Below are 18,563 nucleotides of genomic sequence, written 5' to 3' on the forward strand. Positions count from 1 at the left end.
GAGATCCGAACTTTTTCAGAGTTGGTGAATAAGAGCAGAATTGCTGAAGAGTGTGTGAAAAGGAGGGTTGCAGAGAAAGGAAGTCATAGAGAACACAACCAAGGATTCGCACCAAGGGGTCGAGAGTTTAAGGAGAGAGGATACGTACAACATTTTCCCCAAGGACAGAATAACCTTGCGACGAGTGAGGAGTCCCAAAGGAATGGTAAGGGAAAACGGGCAGCGGCTGCTTCTGATGTTTCAAGCTGTCAGAGATGTGTAAGTCATCACCCAAATAGGCCGTGCCAATTGGGGTTAGGTGTATGTTACAAGTGCGGGTTACCAGGGCATGTATCAAGAAATTGCCAACAAGGAGAGAGTCAGGATGCGGGCCGATTGTGACAGTAAGATTGAGGTAATTGCCTTAATACAAATGGATAAATGCCTGTGATGTAAATGACTTTCTGTTGAGAATGATATGTTGTGTTTGTTATGAAGTTGGTTGATTTCTGGATTTTTGGTGAAACGGATTGAACCCGTGACTTTTAGTTCCTTTGATTTAAATAGATAAGGGATGGTCCTAAATGATGGATTTGGAAACGTTGATTTGAATTGTCGGTCAAGTTAAGTGGTGGTTTATTATTTGAGCAAATAAGTGATGGAACTAATACTTGACGAGAAATCAAGGTGGCATAGCGGAAGCTTGCTAAAGCGTAGCATAGTATGGTAATAATAAGGAAAAGTGGAGTATGATTGGAAATGCTTTATGCTTCGAGTACTTAAAAGTTTAGTGAGCTTATGCAGATAATGATTCCAGATAATTGGAATTAATTGCGGCTGTGAGCCTTGATGGTTCTGAAACGGATGAGGAAATTATCATTGATGCGTAATCGGATTTAGATGATGATTGAGTGCAAGTTGTCGTGTTCGAGAGATGAGTGCTATGATGTTTGGTCATGGTGACCTTGGATTTAAATCAAGATTTATAATGATTGGTTTCAGAGGAATAGTTTGGAAACCTTTAAATTGCAATGCTGATGCGGTACTGAGATTGGTTTGAGGGAACCCGTGACGGGTGGTAAACTCCAATTTTTGGGAAGGTGCTGTTAGATTTTTTTTCTTTTTCCAAGAATTTGAAGGAGTGTTGGTTATAGTTTCGAGAAGGACCTTTGATTTGAATAACTTTAACAAAAGAGATGTGTTTCAAATGCTTTTATAGATTATTAAAGTAAGCTGGATTCTTAAGATTTTGTCAGCTTGCTAGTCCAAACTCATTTGAATTCTAAAGACGAAGAAGGCTTTGATTAATTATAGTGATGTGGGATGATGGCTATGATTAACAATGATGGCAATATTATTGATGACATGATTTGAGATTTAATAGGATGTGAGTTGATGAGACGATAAAAGTAAGGAACGAGGCTGTTGGTCGGTGTTGAACGAATGACCGAGACCGTCGGAGATAGAGAAATCAGAGCGCGACAACGGAGGTGCGCAGAGTAAAAGGACCCTGGAACTGTTATGCGTTGGATATAAAGGCAGACTACGCTCGCGTACTCGCAGTGATGGATGGAATTTTCGAGGGAGAAAATTTCTGTTAGGGGGTAGAATGTAATACCCGGTCTAACTGAAATTAATTAAATAATGAGTTAAATAGGAGCGAATATGGTTGGAAGATTTGGCAATTGGAATTTGATAATTTAAATATGATATTTGGATTCAGTGAATTTTTCCAAGTCAAAAAACATAGTTTTTTGCGTAAAAGTGCGCAATGAAATTTTGACCGGCAGTACCGACTGAGATCTGTCTGGTACTACAGCTGAGAAAATTGATTATGAGTAAATAAGATTAAGAAATGAGGAATTATAATTAAGGAAGGTAGAAATATTTAAAGTGCGATTTAGAGCGCTAATCTTAAAGGTTTTGGACCAAAATTGGGCCAACGGACAAAAATAAGTGAACCGGGCCTAAGTGGGCTCAAGACCCAACATATATAAACATTAGTTATGAGCATTTCAGCTCATTTTACCCTAAAAAGAAGGGTTGGGGCGCTGAAATTGAGAAGAGAGAAGAGAAGAGAGAAAACCTAACTCTCTTTGATCTTCAAACCACCATAACTTGAGCTACAGAGCTCCGATTGACGAGCCTTTTGCGGCCACGCATCGCTCTTCTCATCCTCTATAATTCTATCTAAGTTTGGTGGTGAGTATTCCATTTATCTATGCCCAGTTTTCGAAATTCTCCACTGTTACACATTTTTGGATAGTTAGTGTTGAAGTCTTGTGATTTTGGGTGTTTAGGGATACTCCAACATGGATTCTAAGCGGGTTCTATCCCTACTTCATATGGGCTGAGGTAAGAAGTGCTCAAACCCTTGTGATTTGTCATTTTTATGAGCCCTAGGTTGATGTATGTATGTAATATTGGTTATGTTAGTGTATTTGGTGATGTTGGTGCACAATTGAGAGATTGGTATTGCTTGAGGAGCTTTGGTGAGGCTTGAAGCTAAGGTTGGTGAAGACTTCCAAAGAAGAGGCTCAATTGGTTTGGCTACAAGAGGTACGGTTAAAGTTTCATTTAAGTACCGTGTGTTGTGATGAGAATTCCTAGGCTAGATGCCCCTAGGATTAAGTTTGGATTGTGTAAATGGTTGGTACTAATATGCATAGTTGGTATGTAATGTGAATTAATGATTGGGTTGAGAATTGTGTGGCCTTGTATGCTTGGTGTATTGAGAATTTGATGTACTGGGGTAATGAGTATTGATTTGTGGTTTATGCATTTAAATTATGAAAATTGGGCCGGAGGCCGTGAATTTTGGGCCGGAGGCCGGAAAGAGGTAAGAAAGGTAAGTCGATGTGTGCATTGTGTGATGGCACAAGTGATTGGATGAATTTCAGATAATGAATATATGAATGATTAGGTTGGTTATTGAGTAATAAGGTTTGAGGAGTGAAGTGTGGAATCTGGTAATTTTGGGTAAAATTATGTAGATGAGGTATGTTTGGTTTTGGTTAAGATATATTATGTGGTTATATATGTGATTATGATTATTGATGCCTTGATGGTATGATGATGCATTAGAGATATGTATGTTGTGATATATGCTTGAGGAATGATTAAGGTTGATTTGTGGGTGAAACCACGTGCTAGTGAGTATGATATTGATTATGTATAATGAAGGTTGATTGGAAACGGTATTATTGGAAATTGGGATGAGGAAAGATGTATGACATGATATTGTGTTTGTCCTTTAGCCATTTGATTGAGAAGTGCTAAAATGGTTGGATGATATTTTGTGAATTGTGGAAAAGTGTTAATGTGTGAGTTGAGGAGGCTTGATGTTGTTTTTGGTATATTTTGATTGATTTCAAAGAAAGGGATGAAATTGGCATGTTTTGGTTGATTTGGAAAATAGTTGAAAATGGCTTGTTTTGAAAATGGCACCTTGTGGTTTTGTATGAAAACATGGTTTTTGGGCATATTTTGACGGGACATAACTTGGACTACGGATCTCTGTTTTGTGCCAAATTTGTTTAAAAATGAAATTAGATCCGGGATGTCCATGCCGTTCAAAGAACGGGTGAAAAAAGATTTAAGATGAGAAAGTTATGTCCGTCGGAAGATTGGGGGTTGAATTTGTAAATTATGCAGCTTTTAACTTAGAAAATTTTTAGCAGAACGACCTTCCACGCGTAGGCGCACTTGGCGCGTATGCACCGTTCTTCAAGAAAGCACCATCCACGCGTGCGCGTGGTGTGCGCGGGCGCGTCGATGCGCTGCACCAAATGCCCAGCCATTTTCCCGAGAGTTGTGCCAGTTTTGTGCCTGAGGCACAAATGTATCCGCACGTACGCGCGGCTGACGCATGCGCGTCGTTTGGCTATTTTTCAACCCGCGCGTCCGCGTGTATGACGCTTGCGCGTCGATGAGTTTTGTGGCCATCCACGCGTGCGCGTGGAGTGCGCGTATGCGTGGCCCTGTTTTCATGCCAAAGTTGATTTTTGAGTTTTAAAAGCCAAATCTCATACTTCTAAGCCTCCGATCTCACCCCTTATGTATTAAATCATTATGATATGCCTAGCAATGAGAAAGGAGCTAGGGGATGTGGTAACTTGCGGTTGAAGCAAGGGAAAAAGTTATGATCAATGATGATCAAAGATGATTATATGAGATATGAAGGATGACGGTGGAAGTACCGTGTATGCCATGAGCCGAAGGGCTATATTTATTGATAAATGGCTGGTTCTTGATTGAACCATGAGCCGGATGGCTGAGTTATTGCCGGGTTATGGCAAAGCCATTATTGGTTATGGCTGAGTATAAAAGCATATATGATTAATGAATGAATGTGTTAAATGGATAACAATGGAGAATGTTGAAATGTGATGTGTGACCCCGGGTAGTAGGCAGTGGCGTTGTCCACTTGCTCCGGGTATGAAACGGGAAAGGATGTTTATGATAAATGAGTTAAATTATGGAGTTTTGAATAAATGAATATTTGTGATACCTGGGTAGTAGTAAGAGTGGTGGTTCATCACGCTTGCTCCAGGTTAATGTTTGAGATTTGATAACAATGATGATTGCTTTTAAACTAAACGAATATATGTTTTGAGATCCTGGGCAGTAGCAAGGGTTGTGGTTCGTCCCACTTGCTCCAGGTCAGAGATTGTGACGCCTGGGTAGTAGCGGCAGTAGTGGTGGATCCACTCGCTCCAGGTTGAGCTGTTAAACACCCGCCTGGGTAGTAGCCACAGTAGTGGTTATTTCACTGGCTCTGGGTTGAGCGGGTAGTAGCAAAGGGGTTGTAGCTCAAACCTACTTGCTCCGCAATGGGTGTTTCTGTCCAATGGTTAGCTACCAGGACATGTCGGGTTGGCTATATAACCGACGGATGATATCATCAGCCATAGGGCAGGCATTCATCATTTGCATATGTTTGAATTGTTTGGGTTTGCCTGTTGTTTGGATTTCTACATCATATATGCCATGTTACCTGACTATGTGCTACCTGTTCTACCTGTACCATACTTGTGCATTACTTGCTTGTATTGCTTGTGTTTGTACAACTAAGAGGTCCCTCATGCTGGTGTCGGTGGATTTTGAGTGCTGTTCTTGATGAGATGAATTGATGATGCGATTGCATGATGATGATTATTGAATGAGATAATTGGAGCTCCCTGGGTAGACGCAGTGATGTGGTGTCACTAGCTCCAGGCGAGTGTATGATGTATTGATATAGAATTGCTGAGGCAGAACAACTGGTGATGGTTTTGCTTATGATTCTGAGTCTGATTCGTGGAAGAGTCAGCGAGTTGGGAAACATGTGAAACATGATTTAAATTTAGCACTCCCTTATGACAGTTGCCTATTCATGGATTAGCGAGAACCTAGGATGAATGATTGGTGAAGAAGTTTAGGATGCTTAGTGAGTTTTTATTGCAGTACATTGAATTTATTTGGCACTTTTACCGTACTGGGAACCCATGGGCCCGGGGTTCTCATTACGTATATATTTCAGATACAGGTCCAGATGCTCAGAAGTGAGTTGTGGGTCGTCTGAGAGACGGCGAAGATCTTTATTTTCTCTACTTTGTGTTTTGCTTAGAATCTCTTCACCTTTGTTTTGGAAAGATTATATTATGTATTGTACTCTTTTGAATTTGCCTGTAGAGGCTCTCATGTTTCCTTCGGGAGAGATTAGGATATACTGTTGTCAACTACTTTCTTACTGTACCCTAGCCGGCCTAAACTTCGCGGGTCGCGACTAGTGGCTATTTACTTATATATATATATATATATATATATATATATATATATGTTATCTACCTCTTAATCTCCTCTACGCCTTGTCCGTATATCGTTTTCGACTTCACGGTTTATCTTTTGTTGTCGAAACGTGAGTGATACGTCTTCGCGACTTTATTTCTACTCTTTTCAGGCTTCTCGATTAATACTCCTTTCGAAATTACCTATATTTATTTATTAAAAATCCACCTGAGAGTCGTACCACCGTAATATCTTTGACTTATGACTCGAGCATAAGGATTTGAATATTAGGGTGTTACACCACCCACCTCAACGAGATACACGAGTAATTCCAACAGATGAACATTTGACCATCGGTTGTGCCACGACCTTATAAGCCGTACGTCCTCGTTGTCGCGCAAACGGTACCCAATTAAAGAAAATAAAAATATTTCTCACAACCGTGGTCTGATAAATATAATAGCAACAGAGACAATACAACTGTAATATACCTTTTATAAAACAAACTGCCATCAATTTTGGTCGGATATATGTAGTAAATTTTTTTTACCCTTTTTGCCTCTTGTTGCCCGACGGAATACAATATAAAATTCTTCATATAGGTAATTATCAGTTGTCCCGATCTAAAAATGATTGAACCTTCTTCGTCATACACTATTTTACCATCGTAATGAATGGATAACAATGGATTCTTTGATATCGTAGAGAAAATATCAACAGTCAAAAAAAGAAAATGAACAACAAAATTGTGCTATTCTGATCTGCACATCAACATGTATGCTTTTATTTTGAAAACCTATCATACGGTTCAGGGGGTGTGCGACGAACTCTATATAAATTATAGAGTTCCGAGAGTATGGCGAACTTGCCCTAATTACCAAAAAAAAAAATCATATTTTTGAAAATAAAACTAAAATATCTTATTTGGAGAATTATTAAATTTTTTTATTTTATTTAAAAAAAAAAAAATCCCTTTTCACCGTGTCTGATCCTTTTGTGAAAACCGGTCGAAGTTCAGTTTGGTTCTCGGCCAGTTTAATGGGTTTTTTTAATAGTTTTTAAAATGACGATTTTCAGCATGGACCTAACCATAAAGTTCTCCGATTTCCGGTCGAACTGCTCCGACCGGCCGATCCAATCCAGTTTTCAGAACCATGCGGCTTAATCCCCTTTCGCTCACCCGTCTCGGGCAGCCACACTTCCCCCATCTCTCAACGCTGCGCATCAATCTTCTTCCCCTTCTGTCCGTCGCCATCTTCATCCACCCAGTGCCGCCGCAACCCACCGAACCCCACCCAGTTCTTCTTCTTCCCCTCGAGCCCCACACACACCCACCGAAGCCAGCCTCTCCTCCCTTCTTTTTCTTCCTTTTCTTCCCCTTTCCCCTTCGGCTTCACCATCACATCTCAGTCCTCAGAGCCGCCGAACCGCCATCTTCTTCGAGCTCCACCATCACCGTCGGCCTCTCCTCCACCCACCATCATAAACCCACCGAAGCCTTTCCCCTGTTTCTCGCCTCGAATCAGAACCCACCGGCGTCAGCCCCTTACTCCTCCCTTCTTCTCTTCCTTTTCTTCTTCTCCCTCGACTGAGCCACCACCGCCGTCGAGCCCTTCCCCTCTGTGACCCAGGATCGCGGCGACTCTCTCTCACAGACCTCCTTCTCTGTCTCTCTCCATCTCCCTGTTTCGCGAACTAGAGTCACCACAAGCGCTGCCTCTCCCTCTAATCCAGCATCGAGGAGCTCACCTCTGTTTCTCCACCGCATTGCCCTCCGAGACGCACTCCATCCCTGTTCTCCAGTTTCCGGCCAGCAATCCACCAACGCCGGCACCACCCTGAAGCTGCAACACCACCCGGTGACGCCGCTGGTCACTGCCACTACAATTGCATCTTCCCTCCCTGATCATTTCTTACTCTGTTCTTCATTACAGGTTCTTGAACAACTCTTTTTCAATTCCTTTAATTTTAGTTTAATTTGGTTTAGCTTCAATTAGAGTTTTAATTTTAATTTTTGAATCAGTTTTAAAGTTAGTTCAGTTTAGTTTTCTAATCTTAGTGGATTTAGGTTGATTAAGTTAGGTTAGATTTAATACATTAGGTTTTAGATTGTTGAAGTGTTTGGAATTGTCTGATTGTGTTAATTGCTGTGTTGATCACTATTTTGCTGAGAAATTATTGCTGTGATTGTTTGATTGTATGGAGATTCTCTGTTTTACTGCTGATTTTGATGAATTTTGATGCTGAAATTGTTCCAGTGATGTTTGATTGCGTTAATTCACTGCGTTAAGGTTGTTTTTGCCGAAAACTTGCTGCTGTTAGTTGGATTTAGAGTAGAATTAGGATTTTTGGGTGTTAGTTTGTTCGTAATTAATCATGCTATTATGATTCTTGTGTTTGAATTTCATTTGGTTCGGATTGTTTGCTGATTTGCTGCTGAGTTTCTGCAATGTGTTGTTGATTTTGTGTAATTGATGCTGAATTTGGTGAATTGAAGTTGAAAGAAGGCTTGGTTGTGTTATTTGAGTTGTTTGATGCATTTGCACACCACGTGTTCGATAAACTGTCTCAGAGAACTTTTAATGAATCTTTGGTTCAATCTTTGAAAATCAATGTTCGTTTGCATGTAATTATTCTTAATATGCATTGATGTGATTGTAAATGTTTATTCTTGATTCTTTGACGGATATTGGAGCTGAATTTGTGTTATATATGGTGAATTGTGTGAATTGATGTTGAAAAGAATGCTTGTTAGTGCTATTTTGTGTTGTTTATGCCTTTGGAAGCCAAGTATTCGATAAAATGTATGACTATCTTGGATTTTGAATTACATGTTGTAGCTATCATGTGATTTAAAATGCTTGATTCTTTGGCATGATTCATTGTTGAGATGAATATTTGTGATAAAGAATTGGGTAAAGTGCTAAAAATTTTTCATTGATTGAGTTTTGAGTACATGTGTTGTCTGTAAATGTCATGTTGGTTTCTTTGAAATTTGAATTTCAATCACTACATATCATATGCTAAAACTCTTCTTTTGCACAATCCATCACAAGTGCATCAATTCTTTGATTGCCTAAATGTCCTTAAGCTCTTTTAACTTGTTTGTTTGTTTTATTTTGCCAGTATTATTTAAGGCATCTTAGGCATACTAAAATGAGTGAATTCAATGCTTGCTTTGTACATGTGTGACATATAGCTTTTCAAGAGCTAGTGTGAGTTATAAACCGCTCGCAAACTTAAAATTCATGAACTATTCTTCATTGTAATTTGTTCTCCAGTTCTTCTGGCCTCGTCACCTCCGTCATAGCATCTCCCTCCTCCTTTCCAATGGAGGCCTCAGGTTTGTTTTGATTTTCTTTGTTCTGATTCTGATTTTTTTGAAATTCTGGTTTACTCTTGTTGATTCTGATTTGTAATAAATATTTGACTGGGTTATTCTTGATTCTTTGGTTGGGTTGTTGATTCTAATTTTATTTTTTAATTTTAAATTTTTTTGTTCTGTTCTATTGATTATATTTCAATTCTGTTTTTTCAATGTAAATGCAGGAAAAGAGAAGGTGAATGAGAAAGAATTTGTGAAATTGTTGCAGCCTTGCAGGACATGGAACTTTTTTTTGAATAAGTGACATAAAAACCAAAAACCGAATCTAACCAATTAAAGGTTTGGTTGGTCTCCCAAAAAAAGTCGAACCAAATCAAACCGAATATTTTATGTGTAATTAGTTCGGATGACTTTTCTTCTAAAAACCGAACCAAACCGCAAACGAACACCCCTACTCGCACCCACACACCCACTCAAATATCTTTCCCTCGCTTATCCTCACATACACAACCTCTGCAATTTACACAACTCATTACGACTTTGCTTAATTCTCAAATGAGAAGCAAACCATGAACGGAATACTACAACCTCTTCCTTCATCATCACAAACAACCTCACCTCCTCCTCTTGCTTCTTATTCCTCTAAACCATACCCATTCCCTTACACTTTCCCTTCTCCATTCAAATTCCCCACCACGTGCTCCTCCCTCGCGTGCACCCCCTCCCCCACCACCATCACCACCAAGCTCACACACCTCACAACCACAGCCGAAAGCCAAGACCAGAACCTTCTCTATCTTTTACGTCAGCGAAAAACAGAAGAAGCATGGGAACTGTACTCTAATCTTCAACACCTTCCAAATTCAACATGTTTGAGTCGCTTAGTTTCTCAGCTTTCTTTTCAGAAAACCATTTCGGGGCTCAAGCGCGCCCAGTCTATTGTCACGCGCCTCCGACATGAACGCCAGCTCCACCGCCTCGATGCCAACTGCCTCGGACTCCTTGCTGTCGCCGCCTCCAACGCCGGTCACACGCTCTACGCCGCCTCCGTCCTCAAGTCCATGCTCCGTTCCGGCTACCTCCCTAACGTCAAGGCCTGGTCAGCCGTTGTCAGCCGCCTCGCCTCTTCCGATGAGAATGGCCCCGCCGAGGCTCTCCGTCTTTTCAAGGGCGTCACCCGCCGCCTTCGAAAACTCTCCAGTGGCGGTGTAGTCGCCGCAGCATCAATGCCTGACACCGCCGCATTCAATGCGGTGCTTAATGCCTGTGCCAATTTGGGTGACTCTAACATGTTCTTGCAGATGTTCAATGAAATGCCTCAATACGACGTCGTTCCTGATGCGTTCAGTTACAACATTTTGATGAAGCTGTGTTGTAGAACTGGTAGGAAGCACTTGCTTGTTTATGTTTTGGAGAGGATTCTTCAATTAGGGATTCCGTTTTGTGTCACAACTTTGCATTGCATTGTTGCCTCTTATGTTGATCTTGGCGATTTAGAAACTGCTGAGAGATTGGTTCAAGCAATGAGGGAAGGAAGAAGGGATCTTTCTAGGATAATAAGGGAAAGAGAAAGAGAAATTGAGTTGAATTTAGAAGAATTAAGTGAGAGTGATGATAATGATGCTGATGTTGACGTTGAGAATGCTTTTGCGAAATTGCTTCCGAATTTCATGGAATCTAACAGTTGCAATGATTTACCGGTTTTGCCAAAAGCTTATGCTCCAAATACTAGAATGTACACCACCCTGATGAAGGGTTATATGAAGGCTGGGAGGGTTACTGATACTGTGAGGATGCTAGAGGCAATGCGCCGGCAGGACGATGCTGGTAGCCATCCTGATCATGTTTCTTATACCACCGTGGTTTCGGCACTTGTGAAGGCTGGTTACATGGACAGGGCACGGCAAGTTCTTGCTGAAATGATGAGGATTGGCGTGGCGGCGAATCGGGTAACATATAATGTTCTTCTTAAGGGTTATTGCAATCAATTTCAGATAGATAAAGCAAGAGAGTTGATTAAGGAGATGGTTGATGATAGAGGTATTCAGCCTGATGTGGTGTCCTATAATATACTCATTGATGGGTGCATATTGGTTGATGACAGTGCTGGGGCTCTCGGCTTCTTCAATGAAATGAGAACAAGAGGGATAGCTCCCACCAAGATTAGTTACACGACTTTGATGAAAGCTTTCGCATTCTCTGGTCAGCCGAAGCTGGCTCACAAGGTCTTCGATGAAATGTTGAATGATCCTCGAGTGAAGGTGGATGTGATCGCATGGAACATGTTGGTCGAAGGGTATTGTAGGTTGGGTTTGGTTGAAGAAGCAAAGAAAGTGATTCAAAAGATGAAGGACGAGGGGTTCCACCCTGATGTGGGAACTTACGGAAGCTTTGCAAATGGAATCGCATTGGCAAGAAGGCCAGGAGAGGCACTTTTGCTTTGGAATGAAGTGAAGGAGAGGTGGGAGATGGTAAAAAAAGGTTCGAAACATAATTCTTGTGTTCCTCCATTGAAGCCAGATGAAGGGCTTTTGGATACCTTGGCTGATATATGTGTGAGGGCTGCATTCTTTAGAAAGGCTTTGGAGATTGTGGCTTGCATGGAAGAAAATGGTATATCTCCAAACAAGACCAAGTTTACTAGAATCTATGTGGAGATGCATTCAAGAATGTTCACGAGCAAGCATGCTTCAAGGGCAAGGCAAGACAGGAGAATAGAGAGGAAAAGGGCAGCTGAGGCTTTTAAGTTTTGGCTTGGGTTGCCAAATTCTTATTATGGAAGTGAGTGGAGGTTAGAACCTATTGAGGGCTATGATGATACCACCTCCTCATAGTTTTATTTATGCATCTCCACCATCCAACCAACTGATCAAGGCCATACTGGAGGCAATGGCTCAGTTTATGGTGCGAACTATGGCTACTGAACTGGGCAGTTCTACAAAATCTGCTCATTGTTAATAGTGTAGAATGCTAGGAACAGATTGATGTAATAATTTGACAAACATTAGGACACACTGCTACTTCTTTTTCTTATTCTTTTGATTTTCCTGAATTTGTAATTAACTAACTGTGATTTTTGTATACTTTCTGTTTGTATTGGTAGTCATTTGGAAAGGCTAGACAGACTCTCCATGGTCGGATGTATTATTTACCTGTCTTGGAAAGTTGGTGCACCAATGACCATATGATGTTACTTGCTTTGCGTCAATTAAGTGTAATTTCTTTCAATGGGTCCATAATTACGTGCTAGTTAAATATAAAGTCATTGATATTCGAGAATTAACATGAAATGTGGGTGAAGTTATGCTTAATTAATTAGAGTTAGCTTTGCATATAATATGATTAGTTATTTGGGGCGTTTCTGTCTGAAACAGATCAATTTTTGGGAAAGCTATGGAAGGTACCTTGTTTTTTCTCCGATTTTGAAGGCGACGAAGCATTCAGTTTTGCAATTAACTCATGTTTTGGATGTTTGTGGGTATTGGCTCAATTTGAGTAAACAGCTTAATTAAATTCTTTTTGAAAAAATAACTTAAATAATAAAAATTTATATTAAAAATAGTTTATAAATAAGTTATTTTGTATTTGGTTTTTTAGTTTTAAAAATACTTATTTTAAAAAAAATGTGATAAAAAAAATTTTATTATAAAAGAAATTATTTTTTTTAATTTCTCTATAAGCACTTAAATAGTTTTTTAAAAAATTATAATTTAATTTTAAAAATTACACTAGACATTAGTACTACTACTTTTCATAAGTTAAAAGCTCAAAAAAAAATAATTTTTTAAGCTTTTCAAACGGACCCATAGTGTGTTTTTGATTTTTTGGAAATATGATCTTTGTAGTGTTAAATTATTGTGTGCTTCTTTTACAGTTAAATTATTTAATTAAAATTTTTTATTTTAAACTTAACTCTCCTGCGTTAGTTACAAATAATTTCAAATTTTAAAAAGTTCAAATTTTAAATTTTTTAATTTTCAATTTTAAAATTAATTCTGCTACATTTGTTAATTCAAATTTTATAATTTCACAATATATTAATAATTTCAAATTTTAAATTTGAGGTTTATTTGTTAATTTAAAAAATTACAAACTAATATCAATTTTGATAAATCCTAAAACCCTAAACCAACATTAGCTGAATAATAATGGCAACATTTTTAATTAACTAAAAACAATCTAATTTATTTTATTTTTAAACTACAAATTCAAATTTTTTTAGTATTTATTTTCAAGTCATTTAATTTATACTTTTTTTGTCAAATTTAAATTAATATTCACTAATTTAAAAATTGTAAAGTAAAACTTTTTTTCAAAACCAAATATATATCACTAACAATATAAGCATAATATATGACTGTTTATTTTCATATTACGTATTTAGTGTATATTAGAACTTTTAATTAAATTTAAAATAAAACATACCAGATATCATTACACTATACACACTAAGTCATCAAATTCACCAATTATTTTGGCAACAATCACCTAATGCTCAATTATATCACCACGAATGTCAACAATCACCTAATTTATACACCCTAAATTATAAATCACACTCGCTAATCCATCAACACTAAACACTAATTTCTTAACTCAAAACCTTATTTTTTAATTTTGAAATCCTAAATATATGTATTTATTTTTCTTTTCTTTTTTTTTTGGCCATGATTTGCCCTCCAATAAACACATTTTGTATTATATTTCTTCTAAAGTGTTTATTTTTATGTAATCCTAAACACTTAATATTTTTTTAATTTTAAAATCCTAAATATATGTATTTATTTTTCTTTTTTTTTAATTTTTTTTTAATTCTGGAACCTTAAATATATGTATTACTTTTCTTTTAGTAAAGTACTTTTTTTTTAATTCTGAAACCCCCAAACATAGCCTACAAACACTAAAGCAAGTCCATAATTTCTTTCAAGCTCAACAATAAAAAGCCAATTGTAACAAAAATATGTACCCACAAAATGTCAAAAAATTGAAAAACTTAATCACTTTCATTAAAACATAACCAAACTATCCTAATTGGGTTCATTTTTTTAGTTATTGTAAAAAATCTGGTGTAATGCCTTAATATTGGAAGTGAGGGTGTTTTGCAAAACTATGGCGGCGGGAGAATTCGCACTCTGCGAATTGTCAGGAGCAGATTCTGTCTGCCACAGCCATGAGGACAATACGCAAAGGGCGGATTGTAATTTTATAATATTTAAGGGACAATACACAGTCTGCGTATTGTGTTTTTTAATATTAAAGGGACAATACACAGTCTGCGTATTGTCAATACACAGACTGCGTATTGTCAATCCACAGACTGCGAATTGCATAAACACAAATTGCGTATTGTTAATCCGCAAATTGCGTATTGTATTTTCGTAAATAAAAAATTATAATTGAAGTACTATAAAAGGAGGAACGGTATTAGGTTGATTGAGTGTGAGAGTGTTTTATTTTTTTGAGAATGTAAGAGTATAAAAATGGAGAGAGGTATTAGTTTGAAAATGTATTATAATGGTCAAATCTTTCCCCAAACATCTGAGGGTGTGAGTTTTGTTTGTGAGAATCCACGTGATATTGTTATTCCTTTTGCAATAACATACGAGGAATTTAAGAGTATACTTTGTCAATGTGGTGATAATCAAGTATTAAAGAGAGTCGTTAATATTTTTTATAGACAGCCTGTTTTAGTGTTCGGTGGTTTCGTTCAGTTTCAAATGATGAATGTGGTTGACGAAGGAAGTATGCAAGGAATGTTTTCGATCTACCAACAAACACGGGCACAAGTGTCTATTCTCGAATTGTATGTTGAGTTTGAAGAATTAGTTGAGGTTGATTTACCGGAGGCTAACATCGACTGGACTGTTTATAACAGTGAAAGCGAAGAGGAATTTGAGGGCACCTAACATATTGTTGGTTCAACTGAAGAAGTGGGTGAAGATGATATAATAGTTGAATCTAACGTAACAGATGTGGCAAATGCACTGGCGAGCCAATATCTATCTAGAGAGCCTTCTTTCATGCACGCCTTGGATGTAGACGCTATGAATGCACCAGAATTTCCTGAATATATCAATTCAAGTAAGCAGTTATTATTATTATTATTATTATTATTATTATTATTATTATTATTATTATTATTATTATTATTATTATTATTATTATTGAATTGTAAAGCAATAGTTAGAATTATTTGTTGTTGTTATTGCTGTAGATCCTGTTGTTGTTTCGGACGGTGAATTTGTTGTTGGCATGGAATTCAGTTCTAGAGAGACTGTTATTGCGGCAATTAAAGATTATACCATTCGCAGGGGAGTGGATTACCGGGTGCGTGAATCTGAGCCAACGACTTTTTATGCTAAGTGTGTACAATACGGAACAAGTTGCGATTGGCTTATTAGAGCTAGTCTTATTAAGAGAAAGTTTTGTTGGGTTGTAAGGCGATACAATGGTAGTCACACATGCACTAGAACTAGAATTTCTCAAGATCATGCCAAGCTAAATTCAGACATGATTGCAGAGGTGATAAAGCCATTGGTTGAAGCTGATCCATCTTTAAAAGTGAAATCAATAATTGCTGAAGTGCAGTCAAAATTCAATTATACGACAAGTTACCGCAAAGCATGGCTCGCGAAGCAAAAGGCAATTGCAAACCTTTTTGGTGGTTGGGAAGCTTCTTATGAAGCTTTGCCGTCGTGGTTTGAAGCAATGGTACAAAAAGATCCATCAGCAGCAGTCGAGATTGAAACTGCACCAGCATACCAAGGGGATGAGGTAGTCCATGAGGTAAGGATACTGACGCGGGTATTTTGGAGCTTTTATCCTTGCATCAGAGCATTTAGGAGCTGCAAGCCAATCGTACAGGTGGATGGGACACATCTGTACGGGAAATATAAAGGAGCTCTACTAGTTGCAGTTTCTCAGGATGGCAATGGCAATATTGTGCCTCTTGCATTTGCCGTTGTTGAGGGTGAGACTTCTGATGCATGGCACTTCTTTTTTACTCATTTACGCACACATGTGGTGACTCGAGATGGTGTTGGGCTTATCTCTGATCGTCACGACTCTATTACCTCAGCAATAGCTCGTAGTAATGGATCATGGGAACCTCCAAGAGCCATCCGAATATTTTGTGTTAGGCACATAGCATCCAACTTTTTGAGGAATTTCAAGGCACCGTATTTACAGAAGCTGATAGTCAATATGGGTACGTAGATTATTGTGAAACTAAGGTGTATTTGTTTTTACAAGGCATATAGCATCCATTTTATTGATTTTGTTTTGTTGGTTATTTACAGGCTATTGTAGGAATGTACGTGAATTTAATGTGCAGTATGCAAGATTGCGTGAACGTGGTGAGGCTTACACGCGATGGCTTGATCGAATCCCACGACAGCAATTTGCTTTGGCATTTGATAATGGATACCGTTGGGGTCATATGACCACAAACCTAGTGGAGTGCATCAACGGAGTACTGAAGGGAGCTCGAAATCTTCCTATCACGTCACTTGTGAAGGCAACTTTTTATAGGCTAAATGAGTTGTTCACTAGGAAGAGGGCTGAGGCTGAGGTTTGAAGGAATGCAGGACATGTATTTTCTGAATATGCTAGCAACAAACTGCAATCAAATCAGCAAGCAGCAGGAAACATCCAGGTTAACCTATTTGACAGGCAAAATGAGATATTTGAGGTACGTGAGATGCCCATTGGTATCGAGTATGCGGTGAATCTCCGTCAACGGTATTGTGATTGTGGTGAGTTTCAGACAGATCGAATCCCATGTCGCCATGTCTTTGCGTGTTGTGCGAACCAACGACTTGATTGGCAACAATACGTTCATGAGGTCTATAGGATGGATGAGATAAGAAAGGTGTATAGAGCACGGTTTAAACCATTAGGAAATCCAACAACGTGGCCGTTGTATCAAGGACCAAGACACATACCTAACCCGCACTTAAAGCGGGTTTCCAAAGGGCGTCCCAAAATAACCCGCTTCTTGAATGAAATGGATATGCGTGATATGCGTGGTCCTAGGCGTTGTAGGCTTTGTGGAGGCGAAGGCCACAGTCGAAGTAGATGCCCCCATCGTGCAGGGCCTAGTGCTGGTGGATCTGCACCTATGTCTTAGTGCATTTGGTTTTTCCTTCATTAGGAATTGGATTTAAATACTACATCAATTGTATTAAATACTACTTTATGAAATCCCCGTGTACTCGAATTTGATGTGAATTTATAAAATTCATAACAATTACAATTGCGGTCTTAAATTAAAAGATAAAGAACAATTATTTGCTAAATGTCTTTTTCACAAATTTAGTACATTTTTTAACTGCCTTCTTGATTGTGGAAGGGGTATATCTACTTGCACTTCTACGTGTTGGCTCAATCCTCAGATTATACCCTTTACCATGAATATCTGGAGTATCTGCCCTATCCGCACCTTCCGCACCACCTATATGACATCAAAAATCACAATAATAAATATATCACAAGAAAACACTAATATATCATAATAACGAATACAAAAATATATCACAATCATACACTAATATACCATAGTAATGAATACAATAGTATATTATTACCTGCATCGTCATCACCATCGCTGTCACTATCACTATCATCCTCACCAACATTATCATCCTCAGCCATGGGTGCCTGCACCTGAGGAAAATCAACAGCATTACTAAACCCAATCCCTCTGGCGACACTCTGGATCGAATCACTCTGAATCGAGTCAATAGACCTTCTAGCTCCAGAGCGTGGAGAGGGGATACGACGTCGTACTTGCGAATCAACAGATGACCGACCAGAAACAATTTGAGGCGATTGTCTACTACACTGCGGAGCCTGCTCGTTAATTTCAGGAGGTTACGGCTGAAATTGTTGCATTTGCAGTTGAGGGTCCAATAACTCATTTACCCATTGCGACGTGTCTGTTTCAGGTGCCCACCGATACAACTGACGATTTGAAGATTGCTCAGCTGTGTCCCTCTGCTGTGACATGGCGGGTCGATAATATGCTTGATATGGCGGCATCTGTAATGAATATGAGTCATCGAATAACTGACTAAAGAATGAGACTCCAGGCTCAGTGTACAGTTGTGTGTACGGGTACTGGTATGGGTGCATCATAGGTTGTGGCTGTGGCTGTGGTTGTGGCTCTGGCTGTGGCTAAGGCTGTGGCTGTGGGTGTGGCTGTGGCTGAGGCTGAGGCTGTGGGTGTGGCTGTGGCTGTGGAACATAACCAGTTAAACGCAGGTGAGCTCCATATTCGTCATTATACCATTGCATATACGCTTCAGATGCTTCATAGTGCACTACGGGATCACCAACTAGAATAGAGGTCAAACGGTTTGTCCACATCATAATGTATGCATAATGCTCATCTCTCCAATCTTTATTCTTTGGTCCAGTCAGGACCATGTTGTGAGCTTCTGCAAGCATCATCGGTTGACTAGGAACTTCCTGCTGTAAACCAAATTGTCTT

The 18,563-nt window shown here is 38.8% G+C and overlaps 2 protein-coding genes across 3 annotated transcripts; both read left to right on the forward strand.

Annotated features, from left to right (window-relative positions):
- The first annotated feature begins 6,769 nt into the window (after nt 1-6,769).
- On the forward strand, nt 6,770-12,281 carry LOC112782574 (pentatricopeptide repeat-containing protein At3g09650, chloroplastic). 2 transcript variants are annotated; one of them, XM_025825029.3, is made up of 3 exons: nt 6,777-7,682; nt 9,030-9,091; nt 9,298-12,281. In XM_025825029.3, exon 3 carries the CDS (start codon nt 9,643-9,645, stop codon nt 11,905-11,907), a length of 2,265 nt encoding a protein of 754 aa, XP_025680814.1. In that variant the 5' UTR covers nt 6,777-7,682; nt 9,030-9,091; nt 9,298-9,642; the 3' UTR covers nt 11,908-12,281. The 2 variants fall into 2 exon arrangements, with proteins under 2 accessions (XP_025680813.1, XP_025680814.1); XM_025825028.3 differs by lacking the exon at nt 9,030-9,091 and having other exon boundaries at nt 6,770-7,682.
- Nucleotides 12,282-15,117: 2,836 nt separating this feature from the next.
- Nucleotides 15,118-17,201, forward strand: LOC112786236 (uncharacterized). The gene is made up of 4 exons (XM_025829639.1): nt 15,118-15,154; nt 15,288-16,280; nt 16,372-16,643; nt 16,707-17,201. Exons 1-4 carry the CDS (start codon nt 15,118-15,120, stop codon nt 17,199-17,201), a joined length of 1,797 nt encoding a protein of 598 aa, XP_025685424.1.
- The last annotated feature ends 1,362 nt before the right edge of the window (nt 17,202-18,563 follow it).

The sequence above is a fragment of the Arachis hypogaea genome, chromosome 20, assembly GCF_003086295.3.
Source record: "Arachis hypogaea cultivar Tifrunner chromosome 20, arahy.Tifrunner.gnm2.J5K5, whole genome shotgun sequence".
Classification (NCBI taxonomy): Eukaryota; Viridiplantae; Streptophyta; class Magnoliopsida; order Fabales; family Fabaceae; genus Arachis; species Arachis hypogaea.